This window comes from Numida meleagris, chromosome 11, assembly GCF_002078875.1.
Source record: "Numida meleagris isolate 19003 breed g44 Domestic line chromosome 11, NumMel1.0, whole genome shotgun sequence".
NCBI classification, from domain to species: Eukaryota; Metazoa; Chordata; class Aves; order Galliformes; family Numididae; genus Numida; species Numida meleagris.
The window spans coordinates 2,943,130-2,956,759 of NC_034419.1; the positions used below are offsets into that span (position 1 = coordinate 2,943,130).

The 13,630-nt window shown below is 65.7% G+C and overlaps 1 protein-coding gene across 1 annotated transcript; it reads right to left on the reverse strand.

Moving 5' to 3' along the window:
- Positions 2-9,851, reverse strand: SLC38A3 (solute carrier family 38 member 3). Its single transcript, XM_021409715.1, has 16 exons — positions 9,606-9,851; positions 5,045-5,221; positions 4,223-4,304; positions 4,006-4,121; positions 3,828-3,901; positions 3,658-3,750; positions 3,496-3,577; positions 2,792-2,874; positions 2,665-2,723; positions 2,423-2,590; positions 2,267-2,346; positions 2,101-2,201; positions 1,883-2,007; positions 1,522-1,666; positions 1,336-1,439; positions 2-1,125 (listed from the first exon to the last, which is right to left on the reverse strand). The coding sequence occupies exons 2-16, from the start codon at positions 5,152-5,154 to the stop codon at positions 1,021-1,023; spliced, it is 1,527 nt and encodes a 508-aa protein (XP_021265390.1). The 5' UTR covers positions 5,155-5,221; positions 9,606-9,851; the 3' UTR covers positions 2-1,020.

The window sequence follows — 13,630 nt, forward strand, 5'->3', positions numbered from 1 at the left end:
CTCACGTTTTTATCCTTTATTGTTACTTAGACGCATCTCCTCGGTCGCGCTCGTCCTGCACGGCGCTCATCCCCACGTATAACTTAACAGCGCGGCGCGGGGGGCCCGTGGGGCAGCCCGGTGCGGGGCGGGGACAGCGGGGTGACACCGCGAGTGCCGCCCCGATCCCGCACACCGTGCAGAGCTCCCGAGAGCCGCGCAACACATTAAAAAAGAACTACTCTTATATACAGTATTTATAAAAAGCGTCCCAGCCTCCACCACCCCCATATAAAAATACGTCTCTTATTTACTTGGCGAGCCTCCCCCGCCCCCCCTCACCGCCTGCTCGCGTCCCGGCTCTTGGCATGGCTGGGAGCTGCCCATGGCATGGACGGACGGACAGGCAGGCGGGCGGGTGGCGGGAGGACAGGGGGCCGGGTGGTGCCCATCACCCTGGTGTCGGGGAGCGCCCGCATCCCACACCCCCTCCCTCCATCCCACAGCCCAAGCGGTGCCGCCCCATGTACCTCCATGCCCCACACCAGCACCCCTGGGGTGCACCCACCCCATGCCAGCGGCGCCCAGCCCCGGCATGTGTCACCTTCCCCAAGCTGGTCCCTGGGTCGCCAGGTTCCCACCCGCTGGCACCGGGACCAGCCCTCCCTCGGGCACCACATGCCAGCAGGATGGGGCAGCGAGGAGCTGGCAGTCAGAGGATGGGACAGCGGGGGACAGGGGGGTGGCACGGGCACTGCTGAGGTGCTGGCCACCAGCCCCGCAGACGCTGCCGTCAGGGCTTGGGGCCGGCTGAGGACAAGGGGGTGGGGTGGGCTGGCCCCGTCCCCTCGGCCCCTGGTGAGGTAGGGAAGCGCTGGTCTCCCCCTTGCACAGATGGGGAAACTGAGGCGCAGAGCCAGGAGGGGTGGGCACGGGCTGGGGTCCCCCACGTGCCCCCTCAGGCAAAGGGCAGGCGGCGAAGGTGGGAGCCCCGGGGGGTCCTGGTGGGGTGGGGGGGGTCAGGGTGGGCAACCAGGGTGGCTAGTGGCTGCCGCCACTCCGGCCCCCTCCCGTGGCCCAGTCGGTGATGATGAAGCTGAGGCTCATGACCATGAAGAGCACCCCAAGGAGGGCGAAGCAGGCGGCCTGTGGGAGACAGAGCACAGGATGGGGACTGCCCGCTGCCCCCAGCACCCCATGGGGAGCAAGGAGGGGCTGGGGTGTCCCCACCCCACTGAGAACCCAGGAGACTCCATCCCACCCTCACCCCTGTGCCTGCATCCCCACATCCCCGGTGTCACCCCACAAGGACAACAGCGCAGCCCCCACAGCCTGGGGTGGGGGCCCAAGGCTTACCAGGATTTTGGGGGTGGAGCGCAGGGGCTCCTTGTCCTTGGGCATGATGCGGATGTAGAAGATGGCCGGGAAGATGAAGATGAGGCAGGGGGCAGAGGTGGCACCTAGAGCAGGAAGGAACGAGCGGGCAGGGTGAGCCCTGGGGGGCAGCTGGGTGACAGGGATGGGGACAGCGCTGCCACTCACCAATCAACCCAAAGATGCCTAGGATGGAGGGGGCAAAAATGACCAGGAGGTTGATGAAGGTCAGCAGGACCACGGCGATGGTGACGTGGCGGATCCAGCTGAAGTTCTTGCCTTGGAACAGCATCTGCTGGATAGCACGGCGCACCTGGGCACGGGGACAGGGACACATCACACTCCATCCTTGGAGCCATCCCATCCCTGCCAGGCCGTCGGTGCCTGTTACACCTTCCCATGCCTGTCCTGTCCCCAGGGCACCGTCCCACCGCTGCCTCAGTTTCCCCTCCCACCGCTCAGAGATGAGCAGAGCTGGCTACAGGGTGACCCACAGGCGCCCCACAGGTGCCCCCAAGGGGACACTCACCGGGAAGAGGACGATGGGGACGGTGAGCGTCACGGCTGTCAGCACGGCCACCCGCACGCAGAGGATCAGCACGTCGAAGGGGTCCACCCGGCTGTAGGTGTGCAGCAGCTCTGACTCCACGCGCCCTGCGGGCACGGGGGACACGGGTCAGCACCGGTGCCACCCCCCCACCGTGGTCATCCCCGCTGTGTCCCCATGCCCCTGTCCCCACGGCTCACCGTAGAACGTGAGGTAGCCAAAGAGGGCGGCCAGGAAGTACATGAGGTACATGACGGTGATGGAGATGTTGGAGATGCACTGCATCTTCTTCTTGGACGGGCTGTGGGAGGTGGGTGTCAGCACGACCCCCCCACCCGCTGCCCCCCCAGTCCCACCACCACTCACTCTTTCAGCTCCGTGTAGATGGGCAGCACCTCGGGGTGGCACACAAAGGCGAAGGCCATGATGGGGATGGTGTACGCTGTCTGCAGAATGGACAATGAGTGCCGGGAACCCACTGCCTGCGCCCCCCGGGAGCCCCCACCATGGAACCAAACCTACCTGGGAGTTGAGGGTGAAGAAGCTGGGGGTGCAGGCCCCCACCTCGGGGGGCAGTGGGGCTGCAGGGCCATCCCAGTGCTCACTGCCCAGCGTGGCATTGAGGCCACTGGTGATGTTCCCCCCTTGCTCAGGCAGCGGGCAGGGGATTTGGAACTTCTTGTAGATGACCTGGGGGAGACACTTTGTCAGCGCGGGGCTCTGGGTGCCCCCTCACCGCAGCGATGTCCCTGCCCTGTGCTCACCGAGATGAGGAAGAAGACCATGCAGCTGAGCGAGAAGCCACTGGCGTAGCCCAGGTAGCCTGGGGGGGGAAGGAGAGTAGTGGGCATGGGCCCCTGCAGCCCCATACCCACCCACAGCACCACTTACCCAGCTGCTTCATCAGGGCCAGCGGCAGGATGACTGTGACGGAGACCAGGATCACCAGGTAGTTCCCGTTCAGGTACCAATCCCTGGAAGTGCAGGCAAGGGCATGTTCACACCCAGTGTAGGGCAGGAGCTTCGGAGGACCCCTCTGCCCTCTGTGGGGCTGGCACCCCTGAAACCCTTGGCCTGGCAGCCCTGGTCCTCTGAGCCAGTGTGCCCAGCGATGTGGGCATCCCTTGAGGCCGTGGAGCATCCCTGCGCCAGCATCCCTGAGGACATCTGAGATGGCATCTCCAGGGATGGCTGAGCTGGCATCCCCTGGGGCTGGACCTCTCTGCTATGGGACCTCTGGGCCGGCACGTGTCCCAGGGAAGGGGCATCTCCTGAAGCCACAGAGATCTCCATACTCACACCCCGAAGGACCCTCAATGCCAGCATGCCTGGGACCCCCGTGCTGGCACCCCTGGGGTGATGTGCCCCGCAGGAGGAGGAACAGGTGGGCTGATCCCAGCAGGAGGTGAGGGGCAGGGATTGGAAGTTCATCCCGGACTAATCCCACCCGGGGGCTTATTCAGCACTGGCAGTGATCAAAAATAGCAGTGGCTTTAATGCCATTAATCCCTGCCAGGGGCTGCACAGCTGGAGCAGAATCCAGGGCGCGTGGGGCAGGGACGCGGTGGGAGGAGGAAGGGGTGGGTGGCACTCACGTGGTCTTCTCCTCCAAGTTGAGGAAGGTCTGGATGACCAGTGGCACCTCGGACTTGACGATGTACAGGTAGCTGGACATGGCTGCGGGCAGAGCAGGGCAGCGTGGTGGGGGGCTGCCACGTGTCCCCATGTCCCCCCAACGTCCCATGCCCCCTGCTCACCTCCGATGTTCTGCAGCGTGATGGCGATGGCTGCAGCCAGCTTGCCCGGCGTGCCGAAGGCTCGGAAACCCAACTGCTCATAGGCACGGATGCCTGGGGGTGGAGGCATGGGGGTGAGGGCTGGGAGGTGAGATGGGGGTGTCAGGGCAGTGGGGGGGCACGGCACTCACCCACGATGCCTGAGGACTTCAGCAGCAGGTGGATGGAGTAGCTGGAGAGCAGAGCCACGGCCGTCAGCAGGAAGCTGTGAGGGGACAGCACTGTCACCAGCCGCTCCTCGGGCACCTTGGCACCCAGAGGACATCAGTCCCCATGTCACCATGAGGCCCCCGGCCTGGCAGCACTCACAGGAAGAGGATGATGCCGGTGTTGGCCATGGCGTAGGCCAGCCCCAGGATGCCGCTGCCCATGATGGCGTTGCTCAGGTTGAAGACGGACATCCCGAATGACGTCTTGCCTTCGAACTGCATGACAAAAAGGGGACGGTGACACAAGATGGGGACAGTGACACAAGGGGGTGATGGTGACACAAGGAGCACCCAGGGGGCCCCACACTGCCACTCACGTCAGTGAAGTGTGTCTGCTTCTTCTCAGCACCGTGGGGCAGGAACTCCTCCATCTCCGCACCGCACTGGTTCTCATCAAACCTGGGCACAGAGGGAGGAGCAGGGGAGTAGGGCCGAGCAGAGCTGGGCTGGATGCAGCCCTCCCAGCAGCACCCCGCAGCACCCAGCTCCCCAGGGCCCCCTGGGCAACCCAAGCACCCTCAGCCCCGAGAGCAGTCCTCCAAGCCTCTCAGTGCCCTGGGCCCCATAGGCACCCTGAGAACCCCACATGTGCCCCAAGCCCCCGAGTACTTGGAGCATCCCAAGTGCCACGAGCACCCTGAGCACCCCAAGTCCCTGGAGATTCCTGAGTCTCTCCAGGTGCTCTGAGCACCCCAGGACTCTCAAGCCTCCAAAGTGCCTTGTGCCTCCCCAAGCACCACAAGCACCCCAAGTGTCCCAAGAACCCTGAGTGTCCCGAGTACTCCAAGTATCCCAAGTGCCCCAAGCAGCCCAAGTGTCCCAAGTGTCCAAAGAACCTCAAGCACTCTGAGTATCCCAAGTGCCCCAGGATCCCTGAGTGTCCTGAGCAACTCAAGAACCCTGAGTGTCCCAAGTGCCCCCAAGCACCGCAAGAACCCTGCGTGTCCCCAGTGCCCCAGGTGCCCTAAGTGACCCAAGCACCCCAAGTGTCCCATGTGTCCCAAGCATCCCAAGAACCCTGAGTGCCCCGAGTGTCCCAAGCCTGCTGATCCCAGAGCCCCCAACCCCAAGCAGGGAACTGGCTCACCAGCCAGGTGCCCACCCCCAGCTGAAGAAGCCGCTTGTCCCCAGGCTTCTACCTGTCACCAGGCAGCGAGGGGATGGTAGTGGTGCCGAGTGCGGTCGTGTGCTTCCCATTGGGCACCAGCTCCACCATCTCGGCCTGGACGGGCAGCTCTGGGCCCTCCATGGCAGGCGTGGGGCTCCTCGAGGCGCAGCAAGGCGTGGGGTCCGGCTCCAGGCGGCAGCTGCAGGGCCTGGCAGAGGGGTCCTCGTTAGCAGGGCAGCACCAGGGACAGTGGGGATGGGACCCCCGTGCGTCCCCTGGTGAGCTCACAGCCTCCTGCAGGGCTGAGCTCCCTGCCTCAGTTTCTCCTCCCGGCACCCGTGTGTGGGATGGGGCAGGGAGCTCAGGGACCCCCGTGTGAAGCCCTGGCACTGCGGCGGGGGCTCAGGGGCACGTCAGGGCTGGCACCGGCGGAGCAGGAAAGCGCGGGGCTGTGAGACGAGTCCTTGGCAGGGGATGGCGGCCGGGCTGCCGAGCGGGGACGCCTTGGCAAGCGGCACAAAGCCGCCTCTGTGCGCGCCCAGCCCTCCCCGCCCCGCTGGGAAACAGCACAGGGCTGCTTTCTGGGGCAGGCTGGCAGCCGGGCCGTGGCCCCACTGCCCCCCGCTGTCCCCTGCCACCCTCTGTGTCCCTGCCACCCCATGATGGGAGTCCTCCCCACACAGGGGTTCACATACCAGAGCCACATCCATGGAGACGGATGTCACCTGGCTGCAGGGTGGGATGGCTGAGATGCAGGATGGTCTCCAGCTCCAGGAGGACACAGCTGCCCCCCCACCGCACCACTGCAGGACCCCATGAGGACTGGGGGCTGCATCCATCCTTTAGCTCCTGGCCCAGCACTTGGGGTCCTGCAGCGGTCCTGGGGACCGCCTGGCTCTGTGTGCGGCTCTGCCCAGTACTGAGATCCCAGGTTGGGGGGCACAGGAACAGCAGCCCTCAGGCACACCAGGGAAGGGCTGCAGCATCCCGAGCCCTGTGAGTCACACCACTGTCCTGTCCCCATCACCTGGGGACCAAGGAACCCTGGGGTCACTCCAGGCCACGCACAGCCCGGCAGCATCTGGTAGTGCTGGGGAGCGATGGGGCTGAGCCACGGGTGGGAGTGCAGCACCGGGCCACCCCTCTGCATGGCTCCTGTCCAGGTGGGGAAACTGAGGCACAGCGGGGCCCCAGGACAGCAAGGCCGAGCCGCGCGGGGGAAGAGATGGAACCGCAGGCGGCCGCTGGGTGATGATTTATCCCCTCCACTGGGCCTCAGCTTGGGCTGCATCCAGGCACGGACGGGGCTGCCAGCACGTCCCAGCGCTGCCGTTAGCTCCGCGCCTTCCCACCGCCGCCGGCACGTCCCTCGCCCGGCCCCCAGAGCCCATCCGCAGTGCCAGAGCCAGGCTGCGAGGTGCCCGTGCCCCCCGCCGCAGCCCCCTCCTCCTCCTCCTCCTGTTTATGGCGATGTCCAGGGGCCGTCAGCCTCCCCCAGCACACCCGGCCCCATTTGTCATGCTGCGAGCGTCGCCCCCGGCTTCCTCCCGCCGGCAGCGCTGGCACAGCCCCACGGCACTCACTGCCACCTCCGCACCCGCCGGCCTTTGGTCCCTGCTGGTGGCACTGGGGAAGGGGCGAGAGACCGGTGACGCAGCGGTCGTGCCCCTCGCGGGCGCTGTTTGCTTTGTGATAAGGTTCTGTAGAACAGCAAATAGACGGCGCGGCGGCGGCCCCCAGCCTGGGGGGCCTCACAGGGCTGCCCATAGCGGGGCGGTGGGCACCGTGTGGGCACAGTCACCGCCTGGGGACAGAGGGCTGCAGGGAAGCAGTGCCTGCACGGATGCCTCTCACTGTGCCGTCAGGTCCTGTGGGCTCAGCCATCACTTGTCACCGGGCTCGGTGATGCCACATCCGCCCCTGTCTCAGTGCCACCCCATGCTCCAGGGCCACACTCGGGGACACCCTGAGCCCCAAAGCTCCGCTAAGGGCCGCAGTGCCCAGACCCCAACCCGCTAATCCACCGCACCAGGGTGGGGGACGCCGCACTCGGGCGGTGTAATCCGGATTTAGCGCCAAGCAGGAGCAGCTGCCGCCCCGCAGTGCTGGCAACCCAGCACCAGGACTGGGGGCTGCGCACCCCCCGGTGCCCATGGGCTCCGGTGCTACTCGAGTGTCATCGCGGTGCTCTCATGTTCGCAGCTCGGTGTGACGGCAGCAGCACCTCGGAGGCATGGCAGCACGGTGATGGCATGGCTGCTGGCACAGCCTGGGGTCCCTGTGCCAGCCCCACGCCGCCACTAGCTGCCCTCCCCCAGCCCAGCACAACACAGACCTGTGTTTTTCTCCTGACCTGGCTTCCTAAATTTAGCGCCCAGCCCTGCTGTTAGCTACGTGCCGTGCTCCCACCTCCTGACACTGCACGGCCTCACCCAGCACCACAGGCTGCACTGGGATGGGCACAATGGGCACAGCCACCCCTCACCCTGCTGGGTGGCTCTGGTGGAGACCCTCAGGAGATAGCAGACCACCATGAGCTAGCCTCCCCTGCATAGTCCAGAGCTGGATATACTGGGGTTGGGGACGCGATGGGGACAGTGGGGACATCCAGCAGCGTCACAGAGCCCAGCACAGGCACTTAGACGAAGGGCAGGGGGACAGCACACTGTGCCAGTGACCAGCGGCCCGCCAGCCTTGGGCACAGCTCCTGCAGCCCCAGGCCTGGCCGTGACCCCACTGTCATCACTGTGGTCCCATGGCCACGTGGGACCGGGTCCCCTGGACTGGATGTCCTCTGAATGTCCCAACACCATGGCCATGGCAGGCCCGTCATGCTGGAAGCCACAGTCCCCTCTGAGCTGGCCAAGTCCCTGCGCCACGCTGCATGGCATACTTGCTCCAAATCAGCAGCGCTCGCCTCATTGTTGGGATGAGCACAATCCTCTTCCAGCAACAGACATGCCGGGGTTGGGGATGCAATGGGGACAGTGGTGGCACAGGAAGAAGAGGGTGGCACAGTTGGTGCATCCCCCTCTGGAAGGCCACGGGGAAACTGAGGCACAGCGTGGGGCATGGGACAAAGGTGCCAAGCACGTGGCAGAGCCGGTGCCACCTGGAAGGGATGGGCATTAAACACACAGACAGTGCCTGAATCCACAATTTGAGCTTTTCCATCACACCTAGGAAGGATGACACCTCTCAGACCCCACTCCCCAACGCACACCTTCATGAGGCACCACCAAGCGCCCGGCACCTGAAAACACGCACTGCCATCCGCTGGGGTCACAGCTGTCCCCAGCCCTGCGTCAGCAGCCCTGCGGTGCCGCGGATGCGGGGGTGGCCGGGACCCCGTGGTGAGAAAACAGAGGGCAGGGGCCTCTGTTTTCTCAGTCCGAGGAGCCCGTGGGATCCCAGTCCTCCCCCTGGTCCCCCCGCGCCAAGGAAAACAGCCTCGGCCGGGGCCCGTTTGTTTGCCGTGGCCGTGGCCCCAGTGCGAGTGCAGCTGCAGCGCGGCCGGGCGCTGCGGGACCTTTGCACCTGAGCCGGGCTCCCCGTGGAGGCAGCATCCCCGGTGCCAGCCCCCGAGCATCCACACCAATCCCCATCCACCCCGTGGGGTCACGGCGGAGAGCAGGGCACCGTCCCCACAGCGACAGCCCGTGCGCCGACAGACGTGACCGCCGCGCTCGGGCACCATCCAGTTGCCAATGGAAAATTCCCATCTCCTTCTTTCTTGCAGGCACAGCGGCCCCGCAGCCCCAGGGCCGCCCCGTGCCCCCCGCAGCGGGGACCCCGGTGGCGGTGCCTCAGTTTCCCCAGGAGCGCTCCTCCCACCCCGCAGACACACGGAGCGCCGCAGACGTCACGGCCGCGCTGTGCTCTGCCCTAAAAATACCCACACGGCACGCACGGCCCCACCGCATGGGAGCCCCTGACACCCGATGCGGCCGCAGCACTTTCCAGCCCTCACAAACACGCGTCGCTGGCGCGGCTGATTAAAAATTAAAGCGGAAAATAAAAGAGAAAAAAAGAGATAGAAAAAAAAGAGGGGGGGGGAAGGCATGGGTTGCTGTGAGCAAAGCGGGCTGAGAACAGCGAGGGGCGGCGGGGCTCCCCCCAGGGCAGCAGGCGCTGGGCTCCAGCTCTGCCTCTGCCTTTTTATGAGCATTCGCAGGATTTTTTTATACGTTGTGGGAGGGTTTCAGCAGCTGGAGAGGGAAGAGGAAGGCGAAGCAAAGCAAACAGCCCCTGCGTTGCTCCGGCTGTGCCACCTGCGAGCGACAGCGCTGTAAGGAGTGTGGGGCACGGTGTGGGGCAGCGTGCCGTGGGGCAGCGTGCCGTGGGGCAGCGTGCCGTGGGGCAGCGTGCCGTGGGGCAGCGGCGAGCGGCTCCGTCCTTCTGCAGCATTCCCGGCTCGGGGCGCCGGAGGAAGTTTTGGAGTTAGGGGAGGAGAAGGTGAACGGAGCGGGGGTGACACGGCGGGGGGACGCCAGGGGGGGCACGGCGGGGGGGACCTGTCGCAGCCTTCGCTCCCGGCACGGAGCAGGGGAAAAGCGCGGAGGGCGCGGGGATGCGGGTCCCGTCGGACCTACCTGCCCGTCCCCTCGGCGCTGCCTCGCTGCCAGCCCCAGCTGCGTGCCGAGCCTCCGGCAGATTACCGAGTCTCCTCCGGCCCTAATCCCGACAGAGCGGGGATTAAACGGGAGCCCAGGCCCGCCCCTCGTGCCACGGCTCCCAATCTCCGCGCAGCGTCAACGCGGACCTACGGGGAGGCCGGTGGCGAGGGGGAGGCGCACGCAGCGCACGGCCCCGCTGCCACCGGGCACGGCCACCGCGGCCACCCCACCCCGAGGGCCCGGAGCGGGCGGGCACCGGCGAGGGGCGGGGGGGGAGGGCACGAGTGTGGGTGCCTCCAGAACGGGGGGAAAAAGGGGCAGAGCGGACGTCGTGGTTCCACCCCCGCATCCCCTCCAAGCTTCCCTGCTTGTGCTGAGAGCGCCTTTTACGGATGAAATATTGGGGTTTGTCCCCCCCAAAAGAGCCCCGAAGGGGACATCTCTGCTCCGAGGGCATCCCGAGGAGCCTGGGGCTGCTGTTTCCCTTAGAGTGGGTCCCAGGCACTGCCCGGGGCTCAGAGCCCTGCTTGCTGGCACTGCACCTCGCTGCCGGCCGTGGGGTTTTGCTTAGGGGGAAACCTGCGCTGCAGCGTCGGGGCTCCACGGGTGGCTGTCCCCTTGCCAGACAGCCAGTGCCATCGCACCCAGCGGGCTGCCTGCTCTGATGGGTTCTTCCTCACACACCCCTCAGGCTGCAGCACCACCAGCGAGGCACCTCGCCGCCCACAAGCCCTGCCCCACGCGGCCCCATGGCGCTGCATTTGGGCCCCATACACCTCTCCCATGAAGCGGATCGGCGGACTCAGCGAGCGTCGTGCTCACCCATGTCCCAGTCCCCAGCACAGCCAGGGCAGCACTGGGGTGGGTGCCCCACATCACGTGAGCCCCCGCGGCCGCTCCTGCCCCCATGTACCCGTTGCCACCGCTCTCATTCGGTCGGAGACATCCATTAACTAATTTCTAATAACGGCATCATGCGTAAGTGCTGAACCAGCGCTGGCTGGCGTGCTGGGGCGAGGCGGCCAGGTTCGGCGCGGGGGGGTCAGGACAACCAGAGCTGCTGCGCTCCATCCGCTTAACCCTCCCCACCCCAGCGAGGGCGGGCACCCGGCGGCCACGTGGCACCATGCCTCGTCTGGGGCTGTAAACGCGGCTGGAGCTGACGCCCTGAGTGCAAACACAGCCACGGGCTGAGCCTGCCGAGGACGGGATGGGGACAGGGCTCGCGCCGCCGTGACTTGGAAATGCGGCCGGTGGTCTTCAGCCCCAAGGCCCCACGCGGTGTCATCCCCTCCCTTGTGCCCCCTCACACCGTGCTTCTGCTCCTCTCCTTCCAGATGAACGTGAGCCATGCCCAGTGGGGCTCTGCGGGAAATCGGAGCAGTGAGGAGGAGGGAGAAAAGTCGCTGAGCCCTGGGACTCGAGTACATAGAACCATCATCATGGAATCACAGAATCATTGAATCGCAGCGCAGTTGGGTTGGAAGGGACCTCCCACCCCCAGCCCCACCCCTGCCATGGGCCGGCTGCCCCCCAGCTCAGGCTGCCCAGGGCCCCTCCATGGCCTGGGGCACCTCCAGGGATGGGCACCCACAGCTCTGGGCAGCAGTGCCAGCACCTCACCGCCCTCTGAGTGAAGAATTTATCCCTACCATCTCACCTAGATCCCCCTTCAGTACAAAGCCATTCCCCCTTGTCCAATCCAGCTATGCCCTTGTAAAAATTCCCTTTCCATATAGGACAAGGGCTTTCCTGTAGCCCCTTCAGGCACTGGAAAGGCTGCTGTAATTTCTCTGCAGAGCCTTCTCCGGGCTGAGCACAGAAACACCCCATTACCCGTGCTCACCGGAGCTGCCCTGTGCCCAGCTCCCAGGCAGCGTCAGCCTCGTGCTCCGTGTCACCGCACACCAGCCCACGCACGGGATCAGTGGCACCGAGAGCCAGCCCTGCCCGGCGCTGGATGAGGGCGGCCAGGACGGGGGCCGGGGCAGCTCCGAGCATCCTCAGCCATGAAGGACGGGCACCGGGCGCCGGGGGCCGGATGGAGTCATGCTCTGCTTCCCGGCGTCCGACCTTCCTGCAGCCGAGACGGTGGTGGTGGGAGCACACAGCTGAGGCGACGGCTTCATCTGCAGCCCCGTGGCTCCTCTCAAGCACGAAGCCTCTGGCAGCTCTCCTTGCTGGGGACAAGGCAGCGGGTGCCTCCGGTCCCGGTGCCAGGCGTCACCGCCCGCCCCGCTGGTGGGACCGGCAGGGCTCTCCTTGCCACCACCATGCACACGCTGTCCTGCAGCCGGGCACAACAACAACAAGGAATAATTGGTTAATGCGATTTCAAAACATGATTTGCAATTATAACTCGCCAGAGAGCATTCAATGGCCCCACACACCAGGAGAGTGTTTTTCTCCTTCATTTCTTCCTGGAAACTCTAACCCAATTAACTTTACAGAAGCCAGGAGCAAAACACGGCTCCACAGACCTGGCGGGGTGGGTTTATCGCTGCGCTCAATCACGGCCTCCCCAGCACGTCCTGCGGCGCTGGTGACGAGGGATGTGGGGATGGGGATGGGGCACAGCCCGGTCCTGGCCGCTGTGTACCAGCTCTGCTCGGATGCCCCGAGTCCCACCAAGGGGCTGAGCAATGCCCATTTGGGGAGCATCCCTCCTGCACCCAGCACCGCCACTCAGCTCCGTCCCCCGCCCGGGCAGTGGTGTCTCTGCTGCCCCACAGCCCCACGGGGCCGGGCATCCCCTTGTCCCTGTGCCCTGGCCCCACGCCCAGACCCCTGTTCCTGAGCTCCCTGCCAGGTTTGCCCTTCACAGGAGCTCATCATCACCACTGAACAAACAACCTAATGAAGTTCTCGTACTCCCCACTGCCCTACTGCTCCCAGTTCCCACCAGTGTCCCCGCTTTCCAGGCCCCGCTGCCCTTCCTGTCCCCATAGCCCCATGCCCTGCCGCTGCTGCCTTTCCCTCAAGCAGGAGGAGAGGCCACAGGTGCTGCTGCCGCCCTGCACATGTCCCTAAACGTGCTTGGGCCAGGCATGGGACGAGGCCTTGGGGACGCCAGCTCCTAGCCAAGCCCTGCTGGGTGCAGGGTTAATGTTTAGCGGGGCAGGAGGGGGCCCTGCGTGGGGCTGGAGGGATGTGTGGGGTAGCTGTGGGGTGCACACAGCCCTGGTGCTCCGCACACTCCCCAGCATGCAGCCGTGCAGAGCAGCACGGAGCTGGGCCGCCCCGGGGAGCAGCACTGGCAGCAGGGAGCTGCAGATGGCCGGGGAGCTGGGGACGGGGAAGAGCAGGGGCATGGGGGGGTCCCAGCGGGGTGGGCACCAGCACCGCCCTTCTCAGGTTCTGCCAAGGGGGGGGCCCATCACCTGTGCATGACAGCAGTGTCTCCCCCTATCCTCACCCTCCCCTGTGACCTATCCCTTCCTCCGCATCCCCCCTTCTCCCCTCAGCTTTTCCCCTTCCTCTTCAACCTCTTCCACTCCACCTCCGCCTCCTCCCCCTTCCCCCTTCAATCCTCTCCTCCTCCTCTACCCCCTTCCCTTGCCTCCACTCTTCTCCCCATCTTTCCCAAACCCTTCCTTCCTTTCTCCTCCTCCTCTTTTCCCCAACCTCTTCCTCCTCCTCCCCTTCTCCTCCCCTTTCCCCCTTCCTCTCCAACCCTTTCTTCCCCTCATCTTTCTCCTCCTCCCCTTTTCTCCTTCCCCTTCCCCTCCTCCTCCTCTTTCCCCCTTCCTCCCTTCCCTTTCCTCCCCTCTCCCTCCACTTTTTCCCCTTCCCTTTCCTCCCCTCTTCCTCCTCCCCGTTCGTCCCCAGCTTCCCCAACCCCTTCCTCCTCCCCTCCCCCTCCTCCCTTTTCCCCCTTCATCCCTACCCCCTTCCTCCCCTCCCCTCCTTCCCGTTGGCTGCACCCACGGCCTTGACCCGTCCCAGCGGCCGTCCCCATGTCCCCAGGGCCGTCCCCACGGCCGAACAAACAGCGGACGGCC